A 22,339-nucleotide genomic window follows, 5' to 3' on the forward strand; every position below is an offset into this window, starting at 1 on the left:
GAGATTTCTCTTCAAATCTGTTTAAAAACATATTTTTTTTAAAAATCAATCCCTTGTCAATCCCCCTATAAAACCAGAACAGTTAAAAATCCGTACCAAAAATCAAAACACTTAAACAATTATAAAAACGCAATTTTCACCGAGAGATTATTTTGATTAATACAGATTCTGATTCAGGCCGGAAAATCACAACTTCCTACGTATTAATCTCCGATGGGGAGACTGTTTACACTACATCCTGAAGATATTTCTACACTTCCAACTTATTACATGATTTTTTGCCAGCTATAACATAAATGATATGCTACTAAGAGTCCGGATTTCGAATCATGACGTTATGGCCATGCAAAGATAAAAAAAAACAGAAAAAAGGAGATTTTCTCAGTGTTGCTTAAAGTTCTCGTTTTTTGATCACCGAACTAATCGTCAGATTTTGAACTATTCGTTAAATTGTCAGATCCCTTCAAAAAAATTGATTTTTTTTAAATCAAGTATAAAATTTCAAAAGAGCAAATTATTTAATATAAGGACTTTATATGCTTCAAAAAGTTAGATTCCATAATTCATGTGAATATATTCACAGCCAAACTATGCAAAAACGATATTCTAAAAATACACTGAAAAGTCGTAGTCACAAAATATCACTAGAGCGTAAAATTTTCCGTTCTGGGATTTCTGTAAATTTCCCGGGAAATCCCAAAATTCAAGAGAAAGTATATATTTTCTCAACTTTTCGGCACCAATGTATTGAATTAAATCGGAAAATTCATTACATAATTTTTATGATTAAAGCATTTATAATTGGAACGCTTCATCATTTTGCGGAATGAATAATAAACCATTAATTTTCCTGACTCGAGAGATAAAAAAAAACAAATTAACATAAAAATCAAAACTTTACTTTTTTGCTTGCAAAATTTTGACAAGTTTGACAAATTTTCCCTTATTACCATTAGTTTTAAACCCATTTCGATAGAATACTTCAATTTAAAATCAAATTAATTATGTATTTTTATCTTAGTTCTCTAAGTCGCAAAAAAACAGTGGCCGTCTTAAATAATGAATAATAATAAATGAAGCACAGTCTTTTTTAAATTCAGTTAAAAGCAAAGAAAATTTCACTTTAGAGTACAGTCCAGACTCGATTATCCAAAGTCTCGATTATCCGAAGTTTGGATTATCCAAAGTTCGATTATCCGAAGGGATAATCGAATCACGAACAAAACAAATTTTTCTCGTTTTTTTTTTCTTTTTCTTGTTTGAAACATCAAATTCGAGTGCTGCGACCCCATTTCAGTCAAATTTGAATAGTTGATTGCCTGTTTAATAATAAAATGCATTTTTTTCAATATTTTGTCACCGCCATATTGGCCGCCATCTTGGATTTATTTTTTGTTTAAATCACTTTAGCTTAAGCTCAACAATAAAAAATTAAACAGCTAAAACCATTTTTTTTCGTGATTCGATTAGTTTTTATTACCCGAAGTGAATTTTTTTCGAGGCCTTCGGATAATCGAGTCTGGACTGTACCAAGTTCGATCATGTCTAGGAGCTAGGATCTGTGCTAGGTTGAAGGTGAAAATGTCGATCTATTTTAATTTTAAAATTTAAAAGAGTTTTTAACCTTAAGGTGGACATCTAATCCCCATCTCCCCTAATCAAGCCAGGGATTGATCCTACCATAAGTTTTGACCATCGATGTTGCTCACAGCAAATAAAGTAGTAATCCAGCTGCATGTAAAAGGCCTGGGTGTAAAAAAATATTGCATTATTTTATGCAATTTTATGTAATTTTACCAGGGGTGCATGGAGCGCGAACAAGAGCTGATTCAGCGACAATCATGGGTTGTAACAATCTGCGATCGTAACAACCTCTGACTGAAAGTTTATTTTTTATCTCGAGAGAGAAAACCCTCGTGACTCTCTCGAGTCGTCTCTTGTAACAACCCGCGACTCAACTTTTGCTGTCGCACAGAGAGCGCTACCGATTGCTTTTCCTAGCAATCACTGAAGGTGGAACCCAGTGAGCACCGGGGTGGTCTTGTCGGCGCGAACGCCCTCATTGCACAGTGGTCCGAAACCGGAATCTAGCGTGACAAAATTGATAGCGGCCACACGTTAAGATTTAGAGCTTTGGTGTCTTCGGGACAAATGATCAGGGTCAATAGGGACATCTTTTGGTATGGTGGATATTAGGGTGGTCCAAATTTTAGGGTGGTTCAGAATTTTTATTTTGGCGGGATGACGAGATAGCGCTTTGGTGTCTTCAGAAAGTTGTGGAACACCATTCTGAGCAACTTTGCTGAAGGGCACAAAGCTCTATCTTCAAACGGGAAGTTTCTAGAGCCATTTTTGTAATTTAGGTTTGGGTGTTTATCAAAAAATGAGTTTTTTGAATTTATCAACTCAGGCTTATGTCGTAGCGAGTTGGCGTCTTCTAGACATTTGAAGAGCTTATCAAAACACACATTTATGTTCCAAGAGAGCGAAAATCGGACCTTTTAAACGAAAGTTATAGCCAAAATACGACGAAAAAGACGCCATTTTGAAATGTGAATAACTCGAAAAGGTGGTGGAGTTTGACCTCGCTCTTAAAAGCATCTGAAAGTACACATTCTAAAGTACATTTGCTGAAAATATCTCGGAGGTCTTTTTTGTTTAACTCATTTAATCTTAATTTGAAAATGAGCATTTTTAAATCGTTGTTTGCCCATAACTTTTGATAGAATTGGCCAAAATTCGTTTTTCAAGAACGAAAATGTTTATTTTGACAAGCTCTACAATTGTCTAGAAGGGCTCAAAAATGTGCAAAATGATCTAGTGGTTGTAAAAGAAGAAACAAGTTTTTACTGAAATATTTCAGGAATCAACAAAATAATTAAATTTATTCCTGAAATATTTCAGTAAAAACTTGTTTCTTCTTTTACAACCACTAGATCATTTTGCACATTTTTGAGCCCTTCTAGACAATTGTAGAGCTTGTCAAAATAAACATTTTCGTTCTTGAAAAACGAATTTTGGCCAATTCTATCAAAAGTTATGGGCAAACAACGATTTAAAAATGCTCATTTTCAAATTAAGATTAAATGAGTTAAACAAAAAAGACCTCCGAGATATTTTCAGCAAATGTACTTTAGAATGTGTACTTTCAGATGCTTTTAAGAGCGAGGTCAAACTCCACCACCTTTTCGAGTTATTCACATTTCAAAATGGCGTCTTTTTCGTCGTATTTTGGCTATAACTTTCGTTTAAAAGGTCCGATTTTCGCTCTCTTGGAACATAAATGTGTGTTTTGATAAGCTCTTCAAATGTCTAGAAGACGAAAACTCGCTACGACATAAGCCTGAGTTGATAAATTCAAAAAACTCATTTTTTGATAAACACCCAAACCTAAATTACAAAAATGGCTCTAGAAACTTCCCGTTTGAAGATAGAGCTTTGTGCCCTTCAGCAAAGTTGCTCAGAATGGTGTTCCCTACAACTTTTCTGAAGACACCAAAGCGCTATCTCGTCATCCCGCCAAAATAAAAATTCTGAACCACCCTAAAATTTGGACCACCCTAATGTCCACCATACCAAAAGATGTCCCTATTGACCCTGATCATTTGTCCCGAAGACACCAAAGCTCTAAATCTTAACGTGTGGCCGCTATCAATTTTGTCACGCTAGATTTCGGTTTCGGACCACTGTGCATTGGTTACTGTGATTTGCGCGCCTCGTGTTTTCTTTTTGCTTGCTTACGCAATGCAATTCTACCAAGAGTTTTAATGTTTCTTTTAAAAGCTTCTATAAGAAATTGGTTTGCTTGTTTACAGGACATATAAAAAAACCTCACGATTTTTGTGCAATATTCTTGAAAAAGGCGACAAAAGATATCTTTTTAAACAGCACCAAGGAACGGATTCAGTGTACAGGGTGTATTTTATAGCACATGTTAGCCTTTCGGAAGCCTACAAACCTCGTGGCTCGTGGTCATGACCACTTATAGCATCTTGTATTTTGATACAGACTTTCACACCCGGGTCACCTAAGTGTAAAAGTATGGTTCGGGGAGATGAAGCCGAATTCCTGCGCTTTAATTCGAACCAGCGACTTTTGGGATAATTAGTCCAGTAAGTTCGGATATAAGTCGGCTCTTTTACGATAATTTGCGGTGTGATTTGAAATACAGAGTATCAAAAAAGTGTCCGTGCAGCCCTCTCCTTTGAAGCTGCATATTGGCCCTATTTAATAGTTTCTTCACAAATTTTAAGCCATGGTACAGTATGTATTTCACCGAAAACAACTTATTGCTTTAAAGATTTCCAAAACGATCTTCAAAAATCCCCTTCCCAAACATTTGAACCCTAGCATTGTTGTTAAATTAGAGGCATTTAAACTATTCTCAGTATCGTACATATCAATTTATCAAAAAGACGAAGTTCAAAGTTGTGACCATTTGATGCAAATCTACACTCAAAGTAAAAATCACTCTATGTACTAAAACAGATATAAAAATATTAAATAAACTGATTTTCAGAATAAACCCAAATTATCTAAATACGCTAAACTTAAAAAAATATTTATGATTGTTTCCAGATTATTGTAACTATTTTTTTTCAAAAATTGTATTTAAAAACGTTACTTAATCCACCTTAAGGTGGTTGGTGCCTTCCTCACATTCTAGTTGTATTTTATGTTTTATTTACAAATTATTTAAGATTTTTTTTAATAGGCCAAATACTATCAAAAACAAACATTAACTAAACAAGATAAATGCTAATTGACATTCCAACGCCCAAGGCTTCAAAAAAGTTGGAACGGTAACTTCAACTCAATGGTTCTCGGGCATAACTCAACCAATCAAGATGATTCTTCTTTCCAGTGATTTGTTAGGATGTCTAGATGATTCTAGAACTTTGCAGAACTTAATTTGATCAAATCTGTATATTTTGCGATCAAAAACATCGTTCCAACTTTTTTTTTCGCATGTAAAAAAAAATTCGCCAAAAATTCCGCGGAGGCAGTTGTTTTAAAATAGGTGGAACGATGTTTTCGGTCGCAGAAATTACAGATTTGTGCAAATCAAGTTCTGCAAAATTTTAGGATCATCTAGACATTCTTACAAATCACTGGAAACAAGAATTGTCCCGATTGGTTGAGTAATGCCCGAGAACCAGCGAGTTGAAGTTACCGTTCCACCTTTTCTGGGAGGCTTGGGTGTCCGCGTAAGTTGGGCATGCGTTGGGCGTTCCAGTGTTAAAAAACTAAAAAAAGGAAACAAGAAAAACATAAAAAAGTGAAGTAAAGTTTTTCGTAGAATAAAGGTTGCTCAAAATAACCTTTTTCAAAAAAAATTGCAATAGAGGGTTAAGGGGATTGACATTCAGGTGTCCACGTGGTTTGTGAATGGTCCCTACAGTATACAGTATCTTATAAGAATGAAACGAATCATTTACTTCCTGATTCCTTACATTTGTCCCGCAATTTCTAAATGAAAAAAGTTTTTCAAACAATAAATCAAACTACTTTTTACGAAGAGAAGTAATTGAGAAGGAATACTCATATTTCCCTAAAATATGTCGAAACTTGGCATTAATGCCAATCGTTTGAAAACTAGAAATACAGGGTTAGGGTTAAATAAAACTGAAAAGTTATAGCATTATGGATTTCAATTTGTTTTTGGAATATTTTCCAACAGGTAAGGTTTTACTCAACATTATTATTTTTAAAACATGTACTGGGGTAGGCCACACAAAGTCCATGCACTATTTTGGAAAAAAAGTTTTTTCAATAGTGATTAGAAAAATAGTTACACAGCTAAAAAAGTAGTAATCCAGCTGCGTGTAAAAGGCCTGGGTGTAAAATAAATATTGCATTATTTTATGCAATTTTATGTGATTTTACACCCTGAAATATGTAGCCCATCAGTGGGAAACCTACTTGACCGAAATATCAAGCTCATATATGCGTTTATCCTTACAGTTTTTCATCGGTTTGATGGCCGAGTGGGCTAAGGCGCCAGTCCTTACAGTTGGTGCTGGGTTTGAATCCCGTCGGTCGCAACTTTTTTTTGTGTTTGCAAAAATTGTACATGCAGTGTGTAATATTAAGTGTTTATTTTGACGAAGGTGATGTGCATGCTTTTGCATGCGATTTTACCATCGGATTTTTTGCTGTGTACGTTAAAAATTCTTAGTTTAAATTCCGGGGTGACTTTGATAGTCAGAGTTTTTCTTGTTAAAATCATATTTAGGATGTTTAAACTTTATTTGTACGTTGAATGTACCATTACTGAAGTTGCTGATATTGTTTTTAAGAAAAAAATCAATGTTTATATCTATTTAACAAAGTTTATAAGCTTTTTAACAAAATAAATATAAATTTTAGGTAAAATTGTTAAAAAGTCGGAATTTTGCCTGAAATTTGCAAAAACTAGTTTTGTTTATAAAATTATCGATTTATATTGCATTTTATATTGAATTCGAAGCACTAATCGCAAGTTTTAACATTTTACATGAAATTTGTTCAACTGGAATTGCCTATAAATTTGAAGTTTTTTTTTTTAAATTGTGTTTCAAAAACACATATTATTTATTATTTACAAACTTATTTTACCTTCTCCTAGTGGAAAATTGTCCAAAAAATCCGAAAATGCATTCCGTTTTCCGATTCAATATCATGTTCATTGAGAAAATCAGGACACTTTGAGAAGTTTAAAATAATGAGTTTCATCACCATTTTCTTAACTTTAGTTTACTAACGTTTTAAACTTTTCAAAATTTCATGAAAAGTTCTTTTTGAGGTTCTTTGAACACTTTTCTACCACGGTCAGAATGATTCTAAACAATTCCGTACGTATTTTAATTGTATTCTTCATTTTGCGGAAAAATCGCAAACCTATCAAAGTCACCCCGGCTATCAAAGTCACCCCGTTTTACGGTACAAAAAAAACCCGTTGCTCTTTTGTTGGGAGGTAATTCTTGTCGAAAGCGTTTCACCACATCACGCATTTTTATGCAGTTAACAGCTTGTGCAACTTTGTTCAACCTTTACTTCAAATTTAACTGCATTAACACACAAACACGAACACGTTCTTTGAGCTGAAACAAACGGAAACGCATTCAACGTGCCCATGCAGTTTTAATGAGTTTAACACACTTCAGAAATAAGTAATCTATTAAATTCATTTATTATAATCGTTCATATTAAAACTAATCGTTCTAGAAAACATTAAATGTTCAATACAATTATTCTCAATAAAACCGTATAATCGTGGTCCTGCCCTTAAACACCAAAATCGTCTCTTGTAACAATCATGGATTGTTACAAGTCGCGATTTTTGGAAATCGCTCTCCGCTCGCGATTCAAGATTCGTTGCGGTCCCAAATAAACAAACCCCTTGACGACGCGAATCGGGTGAGATCCACCCAGTGGATGATTGTGAACGATCGCTTTGGTGTGAGTTCCTTCTTGGTTACACAGCGGGACCAGCAACGCGTTGTTTTTCTTGAGAACAGTGGCGCTTACTGTGTGTGTATACCTTCACTCATTGATCGCGCGATGCGATTTTTTAGCGACCCTGAATTTTACACCCTGAAATATGTAGCCAGTTAGTATGGGAAACCAACTTGACCGAAATGTCAAGCTCGTATATGCGTTTATCTTTACAGCGTTTCATCGGTCTGATGGCCGATCGGGCTCAGGCACCAGTCCTTACTGCAGGTGCTGGGTTTGAGTCCCGTCGGTTGCAACTTTTTTTTGTGTTTACAAAAATTGTACATGCAGCGTGTAATATTTATTAAGTGTCTTTTTTGACGAAGGTGATGTGCAAGCTTTTGCATGCGATTTTACCATCGGATTTTTTGCTGTGCTGTCGCTACGATTTTGTTGCAAATTTTTTAATCAGAACGATTTTCAACAAATTTTATTTTTTTTCAAGAATTCCTGCGATTTCTCGGGAAATTTGCTGAAAAATTCTCGTATTCCCTCATTTGTTTTTTCAATAATCAACCTTAATTTTATATGAAATAATATTGGATGTGTTGGATGTCATTAATGTAATCATCTACTGCATATTTATGATTTCGATAAAATTCATTAACATTTAGGTCTCAACATATCATACTAGGATTGCCAAATATAAAAAAAAAACTAAATTAACTCTCCCATAACTTCTCCTCTAAACAATAACTAAACATATTTCATTGCCGAAGAAATCTCGCATCCCGAAAGCTGAAAAGGTTTGTTTGTTCAGCAAAAACTTGCCCAAGAAAGAGTGTACCACTGAATGGACGGCGCTCTACAACATTTCACACACAATTCTGCGCGGTTTTCTTGAAGGATTGGAAAAGTTTCGCTCGTCAAATACCACAACGGACCGTTTCCCGGCGCCATACATGTAAGCTAACGCAGAGCTAACGAAAGAAAAACAGAGTGCCTGCCGCACCGCAAGTTCATAAAATAAACACTCTGAGCGAAGCCACACCGGCTAAAGTTGTTGACATTTTCTATTGGTTTAAAAGCTGTTTTGCGGATTGTAGGAAAAACGAAAAAGTTTTTTATTCTCCTCCACCGGTGGAAAACAGCATCAGCTAATGAATGGTTAGTGGAAAAGTCCGAGCCGGTTAACTTTGTTGGGATCGCAGGTTTGCAGTTTTGCAGCTGCAGCAGGATGTAAGTGCGTCTATTTTCGACCCTTGAAACCCTTTTAAGGGCAGATGGCGAAAAAAAATCTTGCCGGAAATGCGGTTTCTCACCCTAACCGGGAAAACTATGAACTCGATGTTTTATGCTAGCCACTTCGTACAATATTAATTAGACTGTGGTGGGTGGCCCCGAACGAAAGAGTTTAAACCGGCGAGGCCGGAGGATTTGGCTTTGAACTCAAACTCGTGAAGCCATCTGTGTTGTCGTTCTGCGATGCTGCGAGTTTATGTAAACTTCATCATTTATGTACCAACTTTAATTGAATTAATTCGGTTCTTGGCGTTTTCTGCTTTCCGCAAAGCAAGTGCTGCGGCTGAACTAGGACAATTTGCTTTATACGACTAAGGGGCTTAAACTAGTTATACGATAGCTTTTGATCTATAAGTTGAGGGCTATTCGGAGAATTCAAAGCGAAGAGAGTCATTAATGTTACTGTTAGGGCAAAGAGGTTCGAATTGAACACACCTAGGAACACACACATTTTTCATTCAACTCATGCAAAAAAAACGAAGTTTTGTGATAAATTCAGAGTGTACAATCCACGTCAAACCAGCAGGATCCAGATCAGTAGTACTCCGATTAAATCACAATTTGGAATTTGGTCCTTTTTATGATTGGCGAATAGGGTGGTCCTATCAGAAATAGGGTGGTAAAAAATGCGTTTTTAACAAATTTCGTAAAAACCACATTTTCCATAAAACATCTCCGAAACGGCTGGACCAATTTTAGCTCGCCACGTTTCAAAACTAGGTGATTAGTTGGACTTTTAATAAACAATATTAAGACATTTTAAAAACATAGCTGAAAACACTTACAGACCCAATTAATTTAATTAAACAGTGTCTAGAACTACCAAAAGCTATAAAAATCATAATTTTCAAAGTTTCAATTCAACAGTCAACAGTCGAGGTATGCTATCGTCCGCACTCCAGATTTGGTCTTTTTATAATTATTCCACGAACAGTTTCAGAATTCTAAGTGTAAATATGGGTATCCGGCGCCGTCGCTCCGTGCCGTACTCAAACACTTAGGAGCCCAGGGCGGCGAAGTCCTTGTAGTTAAAAGGAAGACACTAGTGGTTGGTACTAGCAACAGTGGCCGACAGCTTGTAAAGTCAACTTCGTTTTCGTTTCATTTCTGTAAATTTTATGATTGTTTCATAACTAAACAGTTCTTGAAAATATTAAAAAGAAAAAAATCAAAATAATTCTCTAGTATTTTAAGAGCGAGTCCATGAGCAGAGCATACTTTTTTATGGTTGACCCTAAGTTAGGACATGACTCTTTTTGTGTAGAAACGACATTCGAAGATAAACGACAACTGGTAGTATCAAGTGGTTAAGAAGCGAAAAAAAAATCACCAGATCACAGACGGGATTCGAACCCGTATCACCCACGTCTCTAGCGGGGTACTCTACCCTTAAGCCACCGTGATCCTTGGGATTCTAGTTGTCCCAAGACACCAAAGTAGTGTTCATTTGTAGATTTGATCGCACAACCACGCCTCTAATCTAGATCTTCTTTTCGCTCTTAACCTTTTTCCTTGCTACCGTCGTTATTGTTGCTCTCTTCTTGGTGAACATCGCTGAGCAGTGTTCGATAGGCCATTTGCTTTATCGAATACTACTTTGGTGTCTTGGGACAACTAGAATCCCAAGGATCACGGTTTTTCGCTTCTTAACCACTTGATACTACCAGTTGTCGTTTATCTTCGAATGTCGTTTCTACGCAGAGCATACCCATCTCGTATATACCTCACCAATCTGCCTGAAATTTTAGGATTCGACAAATTTGCATCGATTGGCAAGTCCAACAACTTTTTAGAAGTCAATAAATTCCCAAAAATATTCCTGAAAAGTTAAATTTTAAAAATCACCCTGATCGTGAACCACCCTGATTTTCAACCAAAACAAAAGTTGTCCCTTCCTATTTGCAATAACTCTTCTCAAGATATCAAAGCTCCAAAAGTTTACCATTTTTCGGAAAATCCCATTTTTCAATTAATTTTGCGATATGGACTACTGTGCACTGTGGGGAACAAGGGGTATGCCCTGTTCGTGGACTCGCCAACGCATGTTCAACTTACACGGAGAGACCGGCCGGGGCAAATTTAAGAAAATCTTGGTTAATTTAACCAAAAGTATGGGTTAATTTTTTACACAGCTTTTTTTCAACAATCGATTGTTGATTTTGTTAACCCGAAATTGCTGACCACCAGTAACTAAAATTAACTAAAAAAACTAACTTAATCCACCTATGTGGTTGATGCCTTCCTCACTTTTTACCAACAATGGGTAATTTGAGTGGTTTGGACACATATTTCAGCTATTTTTTTAATCCAGAAAAAAACGTACACACATACTTAAGTAATCATAACTCGAGACAAGGTTGCCAGATCTTCAATGTTTTGGACTCGTTGGAAAGGTTTTTTGATTACCTAACCAACGATGGGTCGGATGATGGATCCGGATATAGTTTACATACATTTAAGTGAGATCCGGCTTCAAAAAAGTGCATCAATATCACTTAAGTGGCCATATCTCGAGACATGGTTGCCAGATCTTCAATGTTTTGGACTCGTTGGAAAGGTTTTTTGATAACCTAACCAACGATGGGTCGGATGGTGAATCCGGACATAGTTTACATACATTTAAGTGAGATCCGGCTTCCAAAAAGTGCATCAATATCACTTAAGTGGCCATATCTCGAGACAGGGTTGCCAGATCTTCAATGATTTGAACTCGTTGGAAAGTTTTTTCGATAACCTAACCAACGATGGGTTGATGGTGGATCCGGACATAGTTTACATACATTTAAGTGAGATCCGGCTTCCAAAAAGTGCATCAATATCACTTAAGTGGACATAACTCGAGACAGGGTTGTCAGATCTTCAATGTTTTGGACTCGTTGGAAAGGTTTTTTGATAACCTAACCAACGATGGGTCGGATGGTGGATCTGGACATAGTTTACATACATTTAAGTGAGATCCGGCTTCCAAAAAGTACATAAATATTACTTAAGTGGACATATCTCGAGACAGGGTTGCCAGATCTTCAATGTTTTGGACTCGTTGGAAAGGTCTTTTGATTACCTAACCAACGATGGGTTGGATGATGGATCCGGACATAGTTTTCATGCATATATGTGAGATCTGGATAAATGTGAAAACACATTTTTATATATAACTTTTGAACTACTTATCGAAACTTCAAACAATTCAATAGCGATGTATGGGACCCTAAACCAAGTCGAATGCAACCGGTTTGATCAAAATCGGTCCAGCCAGTGCTGAGAAAACTTGGCAAGAATTTTGAACACATACATACATACACACACACACACATACACACACACATACACACACACACACAGACATTTGTTCAGTTTTCGATTCTGAGTCGATAGGTATACATAAATATAGGTCTACGAGCTGTTTTTCAAAAGTTCATTTTTCGAGCAGGATTATAGCCTTACCTCAGTGAGGAAGGCAAAATAGTTGGAATTGCCATTTTTGTTAGCAGTCGACTGCTAGAATATTTTTTTCAGAAAATTAACTAAAAATTTCTTGTTTTCAGCTGAAATATTGTGGAATATTCTGTTAAAAACTGGCTGTGAAATATTTTTCAACTATTTTTCAACATTTTTTTTTCGTTGTATCAACCGAAATATTTTTGCAAGCAGCAAATTATTAGCGGTTTATTACAAAACATTTCTTGATTAGACATAATTTATGTAAGTGTTGATAAAGAATTCCTTTTAATTATCTAACGATATAGGCTGGGCTGAATTTCTAGCTATATTTTAACTAATGTCTTACTTGAATACAGAAAAATATTTGTACATGTACACAGAAAAAAAAATGATGGTAATATTCATCAGGAAATGGTGACAGATTTAGTGGCAAAAAAATGATTAATTTTACCCCAGAAAATGATGAATTTCCATCAGTTTTTGATGAATATTCATCAGGTTCACATTTTTACACATTTTTTATGTAATATTACACAAAAACAGAGGTAATATTCAACCTACCAAATTTTCAACATTCCAAAATTCAACTTTTTTTTCTATGTAGTCAATAACTAGCAGTTGCTAGCAATATTTTTATTGAATTTGCAGTAAATTTTGTAATAATGCCTCACAAATTAATGCTGAGTGTTTTTATATTCGCATTTGTTCTGCCTGAAAATTTAAAGTTTTGTACTTATTTATTTTATTTTTTTGCATGAAGTTGTTAAATTACTGTTAAAAAGCATCAAAACAAAACTATTTTTTAACTGTTGTTATAAAACATGTAAAGTTTGATTAATTTATTATAAAATTACGTTGGATTAAACTAAAAAAATAATAAAAAAAGCAAATTACAAATTTTGTTAAACATATTTAAAAAAGATGTTTAATTTCTCGTGAATTCCTTAAAAATAGAAACCGAGCAAAATTTTCACCTAGTTTCAAGCTTATATTTTTATTATGTTGTATAAAATTAAGTGTTGTATTCACTTACCATCACTGTGAAATCATCCGAAAAGTCATCATCATCTACAACGGTCTCAGGTTTAGTTATTTTTCTTGTGGTGGGATACATAATTTTCACCAAAGTGAACTTTTTGCTGCAAATAGACAAGTGAAATGTTTTAGTAATTTAATAAAAAAATCTTAATTTCGGCTATAAACTGAAAAAAGGAACGTAAATAATTGTAATTATATTGAGAAAAGAAGAAATATCAATAATGTTACTTACCAAGCATGCATTAATTTAACAATTACTTTTGGCAACAAACTTTCATTGCATTTGATTCAATTTATTCAGCGTACTCCGATTCCTGAAAAAAATATTTAAAGTATTACTTACCAGTTTATTGAGCAGACGTATTGCAACAATACTTTCAAGATAATAATTATCTTCTTTTAAACATGTTATATATTTTTTTTATATTTTACTTCATCTCTATTTTTTATGTTGTCATTTGTACGCATTTCTATGTATTTTATAATTGATGATTCTGAAAAAAAGAACGGTTCATTAAGATTCTATCCGTCGTAAGCACGAAACTTTTTAATGATTCAGTTTTCTAATAAGAATCACATTAGATAAATTATTGTGCAAAAATAAACCCATACTTACTTGGATTAACCAACATTTTGTTAAATTTGCCCGGGCTGCTCTATCCGTTAAGAGTTGGCAAGCATCTCCCTTCTACTGCCCTCTCTTTCCATCAAACATTCTTATAACGTGTTCAACTCACTCGCATTACAGGTCCTCATGGCGAAGGTCATCCTCTTGCTCTTCATAGTTTATCACCTGCAAAGAAATCATCAACAAACCTACTCACCAATTCTACATCCCCAGTTGCAACACTTTGATTTGCCACTTCAACTTTAGCTAAATAGTGTAATTTTCACCTTTCACATCCACTCACTTCATAATTAACAACACAAATTCAACAAATCGACCGCTCTCGTTCGAATCCTGACTTCAAATGACAGACGTAAACAAACCCAAGTTTATCTTTTAAATATTCAACCAAATGTAAATTATATTCAAACAACAAAATTTTTGATTTTCCTAGAATCAAAGCTAACAGTCGAGCACGTTCATTCGAGTTCGGGAAATCTGTTAGCTTTTTACCTTTAGCATTTTCAACAAACAGGTTATTAAATTATTACTGAATTTTGGTTAATTTAACTGAAAAATTGGCAGTGACAAGTACGTTTTTGTTAAACTTTACGAAAGTAAAATCAACAATTTTAATTGTTAAAATTTCTGGGCACGGTCTCTCCGTGATACACGGACGCCTAAGCCTCCCAAAAAAGTTCGGACGATAACGCTGGTTCTTGGGCATTCAACCAATCGGGATATTTTGTTTGAGTGAATTTTAAGGATATTTAGATGATCCTAGAACTTTGCAGAACTGTCAACTTTTCCTGTCCTTCTGGAGAAACGAAACGGCCTTCTTTTCCCTACCGAAAATAGCAGAATGGAAAATTAATACCTTTTAATACCAGTGCTGAAAAGTTCTACTTTTCAGCACTAAAATGGGTGCTGAAAAGTTGAACTTTTCAACACTTGTATCGAAATGTAACATTTTTCAATATTTTTTTGTTTTGAACGATGAATTTATTTAACACATAGATGATTGACATAACACGTTTTTCGGAATTGCAACAGTTTATTTAGCATGAAAATGGTAAATGATCAAACAATCAAACATCGTGTTTGCTGAACATTTATCTGAATCGTACCAATAAACAACCAACAATTCCAACTCATTTCCCAAATTTATACGTGGTCAACCGTGTTCAAAACACATCGCCGAGGTTTCCGGTTGGTCGGTCGAACCAACAAAAAAAGGATCCATCCGTCGGTGATGGTACACGTGTAAAATAAAATTAAAAATCAATTCAGTTTGACCCCCCAACAACACATCCTGTCCTGGCGGCGGATGTTCACAGAGGGCGAGAGAAAGTGCGGGGGAAAATCCTCATCAAGTGGCCGCGTGTCGAGCGGGACCAAATTCCGTCGGAAGCACCACCGGGTTCAGTCCAAACCACAGCACACACAGTGATTCCCTTCATTTATTTATTTTTTTGCCCTCTCATGGACCAACTCGCCTGGGAAATGAATTTCGACGGCGAAAGGTGGAAAGTAATTAATGAACATTTTAGAATAAATTTACAACCACAATGTTGTACCCGGCGCTCTGGTTTTCGTAACCGGAGTGAGAATTGGGTTCGGAAGCCATTTTTCCTCCATCATGATGGGCTTCCGGTGGTGGTGGATGCGAGTGTGGCATACTTAGATTGTGGAACATTTTCAAAACGGATCCAAATATTGAAAGGGGACTCCTAATCCAAAAAGGATGTTTGCCTATGGTTTTTTTGTGATTTTAATAAATATTTATAAAACCTAGCTAAATAATGTCATCATATTTTTACTATGTTTCAAATAATGTGTCTAAATACGAAGTTTTTATTTGAAAAAATAAGCAAATGCGCTCCAAACCATTCTTCATATTTTTGAGAATTTGCATTTTCATCTGATTATACCCTTATGAAAAAGAGATTATTAAGTTTCAACGAATGCTGAGGATGCAAGCACACTTGTATCATATCCGAAACACTAACGAAGTAAATGTACACTTGTTATCTGCCACAACCAGCAACACTCCACATAGCTATGAAACTGCACCGACTGCATGACTTGATAGCAGTGCATCACGCTTCACAAAATGTATGATTTTATTTGATTTGAAACTGCAATTGGAAGCATAGACAACAGAATTGACACCACATGTAAGCGAGATGGTGTGTTTTTTGTTCCTTCCAAAAAAGCTGCCAATTCATATTTGGAAGGATGCTCATCGTTTCGTTTCTGAAATATATGCTGAAATCTTTTTGGGTGGGGAAAGTGAGTTTCCGAAATTCTTTAACGATTGAGTGCATCACTTTTAACTAAAATTCAAATTTCTCGAAAATGTTTAAAGTTTTCGCAAAACTAATCCCGACCGGTCCTAAAGGACATTTCAGAGTATGTCTTGTGCAATTATGAGCTTTGTTGGTAATCTCTAGCTCATAGAAATATGTAATTTGTAAACAACTTTTGTTGAACGTAACATTTTCGCTAAGTTCCCCTCCGTGTAGCAGAAAACAAATCCATTTTTTGGGAAAACTGGTCCCGACAGGTTTTAGTTTAGACAATTCCTTTCAATTTGATGTATAGAAAGTATAGAATTGTATACCAAAAACTTACAGAACTATCCATTTCGTAAAAAAAATCAATTTCATTTATGTTGGAATGTTTACGTTTTGACACAGCAAAACACTTGAAAAGGAAGTGCTGCCAGATTTTTTTCCAGCGAGATTGAATAAAGTTTTGAGCACATTGACTTGACCAAAAAAGGTGCAGGTGGTTATGTTACATATGACCAGTATGGCAAAGAACTTAGCAGAAAAACTTTTTAAATTAAGCCATTTTGTTGAATTATGCGTCAGATAAAATAAAAACATAATTGGATTGATAAATTCGCTCGATTTCTCTTTATGATCCGTATCAAAAACCATGATATCTGTATGGTTTGATGTTTGTCCTCCAATCGGAACAATCGTGAGGTTGCGGCCTCTCCAGATTGTGGCCACCTTTTTCGAAATGGCCAGTATTAAAAACCATGAGTTGTGATACCCACATTGTCGAAACTCGTTGGTTCAGTAAATGTCTTCCAGGAAATACTCTCCTTTAGGGCACCGGCCACTCCAGGTTTTGGCCAACTTTTTTTTTAAATTGCCATTTTTATTACCAATAACAAAACCATGAATATTGATACCAATATTGTCCAAAATCGTATGGATCGGTAAATGTCCACCCGGGAGAACCTCTCTGGGGGCACCGGCCACTCCAGGTTGTGGCCAATACTGTCAAAATGGCCATTTTAATTGCCAGTATTGAAAACGTCACAGCAACGAAGGAAGTTGTTGTCTTATTATTCCAAAAATGTCAAACTTACGTACCCAATCCCGCACCAACGCGATTGTAAAATTAGTCAAACTTTGTTGTCAATTACTTTGTAAGTACTTTAGGGGATGAATGAAAAATCATACCGATAGTTCCCGTTGTTTTGAAGATACTAAAATGTCTGTAACAAAAATCTTGGTGCAAAAGCTCTGGTTGATGTGCACCGTTAAGTTTGATTTTTTGCCCGATCAATCCAAGACGTTTTATAGTGCTCTTCTAGTCAAAAGTTTTAAATATGGTTGCCGGATAAAGATAGAATAGTCGTATTGATATGATGGAGCCACTCAGCAAAAAATGTCTGCCAACATATGTTTCTTTCAAATGAAACTACAGAACAGGATGTAATTCAAGAACAATCCTATTTCCAATAGTGAAAGGAAGTATAACGTTATGCCATAAATATGAACTTTTAAAAAAGACACCCTTCACTGTTGAATGTCTCACCCTTCGGTGGTTCCTAAAGTAACCCGTCGTAAAACGTGAAATCTCAAAAAGAGCCAGTTAAGCTCCCTTTCCCCCTTTTTCAGACAATCCTTTTCCTTTAAAAAAAATCTTGTACTGTGCGCTCTGGAAAAGCTTCCCATGTTGGGTCACGATAGAGTGTCTCGAAAAATAAAATAAAATAAAACGTACAGAAAACTCCATTTCCTTGATATCGTGATTTTTTTATGATCAAAATGACAAAGGGGTAGTAAAACGTTAACTAAAGTCAATATTATAAAAGTTCCTGAAAGTTTTGTGGTACAAAATTTATCTGATTTTTTGAAGAATACACCTCAATATTGTTACAGATTCCGAAATTACTTTTAATTTGCCATAAGAATCCACTTTGGGTTCAGGATTTGACGTTTTGGTTTTTGTTCTACGAACGAATATGTGGCGTGACGTTATTTACAAAAACGGTGCAGAATTTTGATTTCTAAATATTTTATTGAAAAAGCCATGATTCTGCTTTGTTAATCAACATAAACTTGACTTTTTAATGTTTTTTTTTACTTAAAATTTACTGCTGAATCGAATGCCATTATTGGTTTTCGAAAAAAAAAATAATGACAAGAGGTAGTAGAATAGGCCAAATATTACCAAAAACAAACATAAACTAAACAAGATAAATGAAAATTAAAATAATAAAAATAAAACAAGAAAAACATAAAACAATAGAAGTAATTTTTTTTGTAGAACAAACATTGCTCAAAATGACCTCCTAAACACGGGGAAAATAAAAATAATTGGAAAAAAATTTGGGCAGTAGAGGGTTAAATTATGTTTTTCAAATTTTCCCGAAGAGAATGTGTCAAAATGTGTCTAGTTACCATCAGATTTTTTTCATCTCAAAAGAATGAGACAAAAATTTATCAATTTTCGCAAAAATCATCCAATATTTAAAAGACATTTTTTTGTGTTATTAAAGACCAATAAGTCTTCACAAAAACATGCCAACAGGCCATAAAAAATAGTATGTGAATATCTGAAAAGCTATATCTCGAGTACACAGAAAAAAGTATGATAATATTCAACAAGATATGGTGACAGATGTTTTGTTTGAAACCATTTTGGAGCATGTTATTGATAGTTTTTTTTATTCGCAGCCATGATGATAATGATTTGTAGGCATTTAGGGTTTTTATGAATTTTTATCTTAGTTCTCTAAGTTGCTAAAAAAAGTGGCCATTTCATCCCCGCAAGAGGAGAAAGGATAAATAAGCGCAGAGTTTTTTTTTATCTACATAAGCTAAAGGAATGGTTATTTTAAAGATACCAACTTCGAGCATTTATATGACGAAATAGTCCAACTAGAATGTGCACTAGGTTGGAGGTGAAAATAACGATTTATGTTGATTTTAAATCAGTGTTTACCTTGGGGTGGCCGTCTTACCCCCATCTCCCCTTGGAGTTTCTAATTGATGTTTCATCTACGGAAAAATGGTAGGCTGGAAAAAATAACAAAAAATGAGCTTTAAAAATATTCTGTTATTACAATAATATCAATCAAATTTATTTTCTGGTATGGACAATTGGCCTCATGTGGGATAGGGGAGGCGGGAGGTCAAAAAATAATTCACGTAGTTTATGAATGGCCCTCTTTCTACGGTATTGGGCTTCTTTTTGGACCATTTATGAAAATTTTAATTTAAATTTTTCTTTATAAATGCTACAGCTTTGAAATGTTCTGACTTTAAATTGATTGCTCAATTACAAAATTTTATTTACAAATGAACCTTGGATGAACCCTTTTGAAGCGGCCATTAAAAAAATACTTCAGGTACTTTTCGACCCCAAACATAAAAAAAATCCTAAAAAACTCTTTTTGATCAAATCTTGTTTTCTTGGTTTCAAATGAAAGCTTAGGCACGAATTCTGGAAACCGGATTTGGTGACTGTGGCCAGCAGGAACCTACCACAACAAAAAACTCCATAGCCCATTTCGGCCGTGCAACGTTCTTTTATTTTGTAACGCATAAAAAATTGATTGTTTGCATTGTTTGCTGACCCATCCTGGCCAATCTGGAACCGGTTACCGGAGGCCCTTTGATTATTTTTGACGAAAGTTAATACTTTACAAATTTATCCCTTTAAAAAAATAACCTAAACTTTCAAACAAGGTCATCCTAGTCAGCAGCCATGCTCGCCACCACCGCGCGCTCAATTTTCCTCCTCGCGCGGCAGGAAAAGTTAACGTTTGCAGGAAAATGGAAAATTGATTGATGAACTTTTTGCCTCGCACTGATCCGGGATGCCACCGTGATTAGATTACGATCCGAGTGGATTTTCTTGCTGGCGGGAAATGTGTCCACGGAATTTTGCTCTCCCGAACAATATATATTCAATTTGTGGGGTGTGCGTATTATTTTTTAACAAGTTTTTCTTTTCTTTTTCTTTTTTTTCTAGGGAAACCCCAAGATGAACTATCTGTATGGTGTGGTGTTGGCGCTGGTGGCCAGTGCCGTTAGCGGGGACGATTGCGGTGCAGGGTTCCGAGGGCGGTGCAACTGTGGCATGCGGGAGTACAACTCCAAGACGAGTTACGTGGTCAACTGTACCGACGAGGGCTTCCGGGATACGGACGTGCTCGAGCATATGCCGTTGCAGGCCGAAGTGCTCATCTTCACGGGGAACTACATTGATGAACTGCCGTGGAACGTGTTCGGGGCGATGAACGATCTGGCGAATCTCACCATCGTGGACATGAGCAACAATCACATCCGGGAGATCCGCGGGAAGGCGTACCACCACGTGCCGAACGTAAAACGGTTGATTTTGAACCACAACAATTTGAGCATCTCGCGGTACGACGACGATGAGTACAATCACCATCATCCGAGAGTGTTTTCCAACTTTATCAACCTGATGGAGCTGCATCTGACGAATGCCTTCGCGGACAACACTTCCGCCGAGCTGTCCGCAGATCTACACGACATCTTCGTGAGCAGCAACTTGACCAAGCTGACCAAACTCCACCTGGAGCAGAACGAAATCATCCAGTTCAACGACAAGCGAGTATTTTGTGATTTACCGTCGCTGATGGATCTCCACCTGGGAGACAATCTGCTCAAAGAGATCAACTTCAATATTACCTGCTTGAAGAAGTTGCGCTTCCTCGACCTGGAACGGAACAAGTTCGAGTCGGTTCGGCCGCACGACATGGCCATGATGGACACCCTCGCCAGTCACCACGACGGCATCAAGCTGATGGTTGACTTCACCTTCAACCCGCTCAACTGCGACTGCAGCATCTTCCCCCTATACGAGTGGATGAGCAAGAGCAAGGTCACCGTCCGAAACCGTGACAACCTGATGTGCTTCCGCAACAAAAAACACCAGGAACCCATCCTCACCCTAAACATGAAAAAGTGCCAAAAGGTACGAACCGGCAAGCGGGACCACACGGTGACCCTCGTCTTTGTCCTGGCCTGTCTCAGCTGCATCCTGATCGTCCTGGTCGGCTCCCTCATCTACGTCAGCAAAGACAAACTCAAAACCCTGATCACGCCCGTCGTCGACCACGTCTCCAAGAAGGTCCAGTACACCAGCATCAAGGACGAGGAAGCAGCGCCCGAACAATACGTATGATGTAGCGCATTGGTCCAGCGGGGACCGCGGGCTCCACCGATGGAATTTGTATAAGGCAGCACAGTGAAAATCTAATCATATCGATGTACATAAAAATCATGGAAGCAGGGTTGAGCGAGGACCGTACTGAATGAAAAGGACAAGCAGCGCAACTAATGCAATTAAAAAAAAAGACATACTTAAAGCAGCAAGAAATCAATTGAAACATAAAAGACATGGTTACTTAAATCAAACTCTTTAGGATTAATAGACGATGATACACACCTTTTAACTTACTTGTTAAGACTAACTGATAAAAAAACTAGTGAATCTTTGAAGGAATACTTCAGCATTATATGGTGTCTCCAACAAAAAAAAAACGGTTACGAATGTTAATGTATGCTTATTTCAAACTAAATAAAATGACATCCAGATGCCATAACTGAAAGCGAATGTTTTATTTGTTTCTAAAGATAATGATTCGGTCCTATTTCCATAAAATATGTTCATTTTCACTATTTAAACAACTTAATGGTGCACATCAACCAGAGCTTTTACACCCAGCTTTTTGTTACAGACATTTTAGTATCTTCAAAACTACGGGAACTATCGATATAATTTTGTATTCATCCCCTAAGCTACTATGTCCATAAAGATTTACAACAAAATTTGTAAATATTTATAATCAAATTATTTCAGGATTGGGTCCGTTCACTTCCCATTAAGTTACAAAACTCGACGTTTTTAAGTTGATGTCAGAAAACGCTTCAGTTTCATCAAGGTGGGGGGTAGATTTGGGCTCCATGAGCACGCTTTAATCGACAGAATGGAATTTTAGTGATTACCATGCCAATAAATAAATTTGTGTATTTCGGGTATAAATACTAAGGAATCATCTTAAGCAACCATGCGCACCCACGTTTATGTATGCTGTAGAAACAATAAGAGGGTGCGCATGGTTAGAGAGCCTATAGGTATATAGGTCCCTAAAGAAACTCACAAAAAATAAGAATTGTTGGTATGGTAATGACTAAAATTCCATTCTGTCGATTAGAGCGTGCTCAGGGAGCTTAAATCTATCATACCTTGATG

General features: G+C 36.1%; 1 protein-coding gene across 1 annotated transcript in view; it reads left to right on the forward strand.

Annotated features, from left to right (window-relative positions):
* Nucleotides 1–21,698, forward strand: part of LOC6039793 (trophoblast glycoprotein) — a 74,548-nt gene extending 52,850 nt beyond the window's left edge. The window contains exon 2 of the mRNA XM_038266163.1: nt 20,087–21,698. Coding sequence (XP_038122091.1) covers nt 20,099–21,268 — 1,170 coding nt within the window. The 5' untranslated portion in view covers nt 20,087–20,098 and the 3' untranslated portion in view covers nt 21,269–21,698. The remainder of the gene's footprint in view (nt 1–20,086) is intronic.
* Nucleotides 21,699–22,339: the final 641 nt, after the last annotated feature.

This window comes from Culex quinquefasciatus, chromosome 3 (assembly GCF_015732765.1).
Source record: "Culex quinquefasciatus strain JHB chromosome 3, VPISU_Cqui_1.0_pri_paternal, whole genome shotgun sequence".
In the NCBI taxonomy this organism is placed as follows: Eukaryota; Metazoa; Arthropoda; class Insecta; order Diptera; family Culicidae; genus Culex; species Culex quinquefasciatus.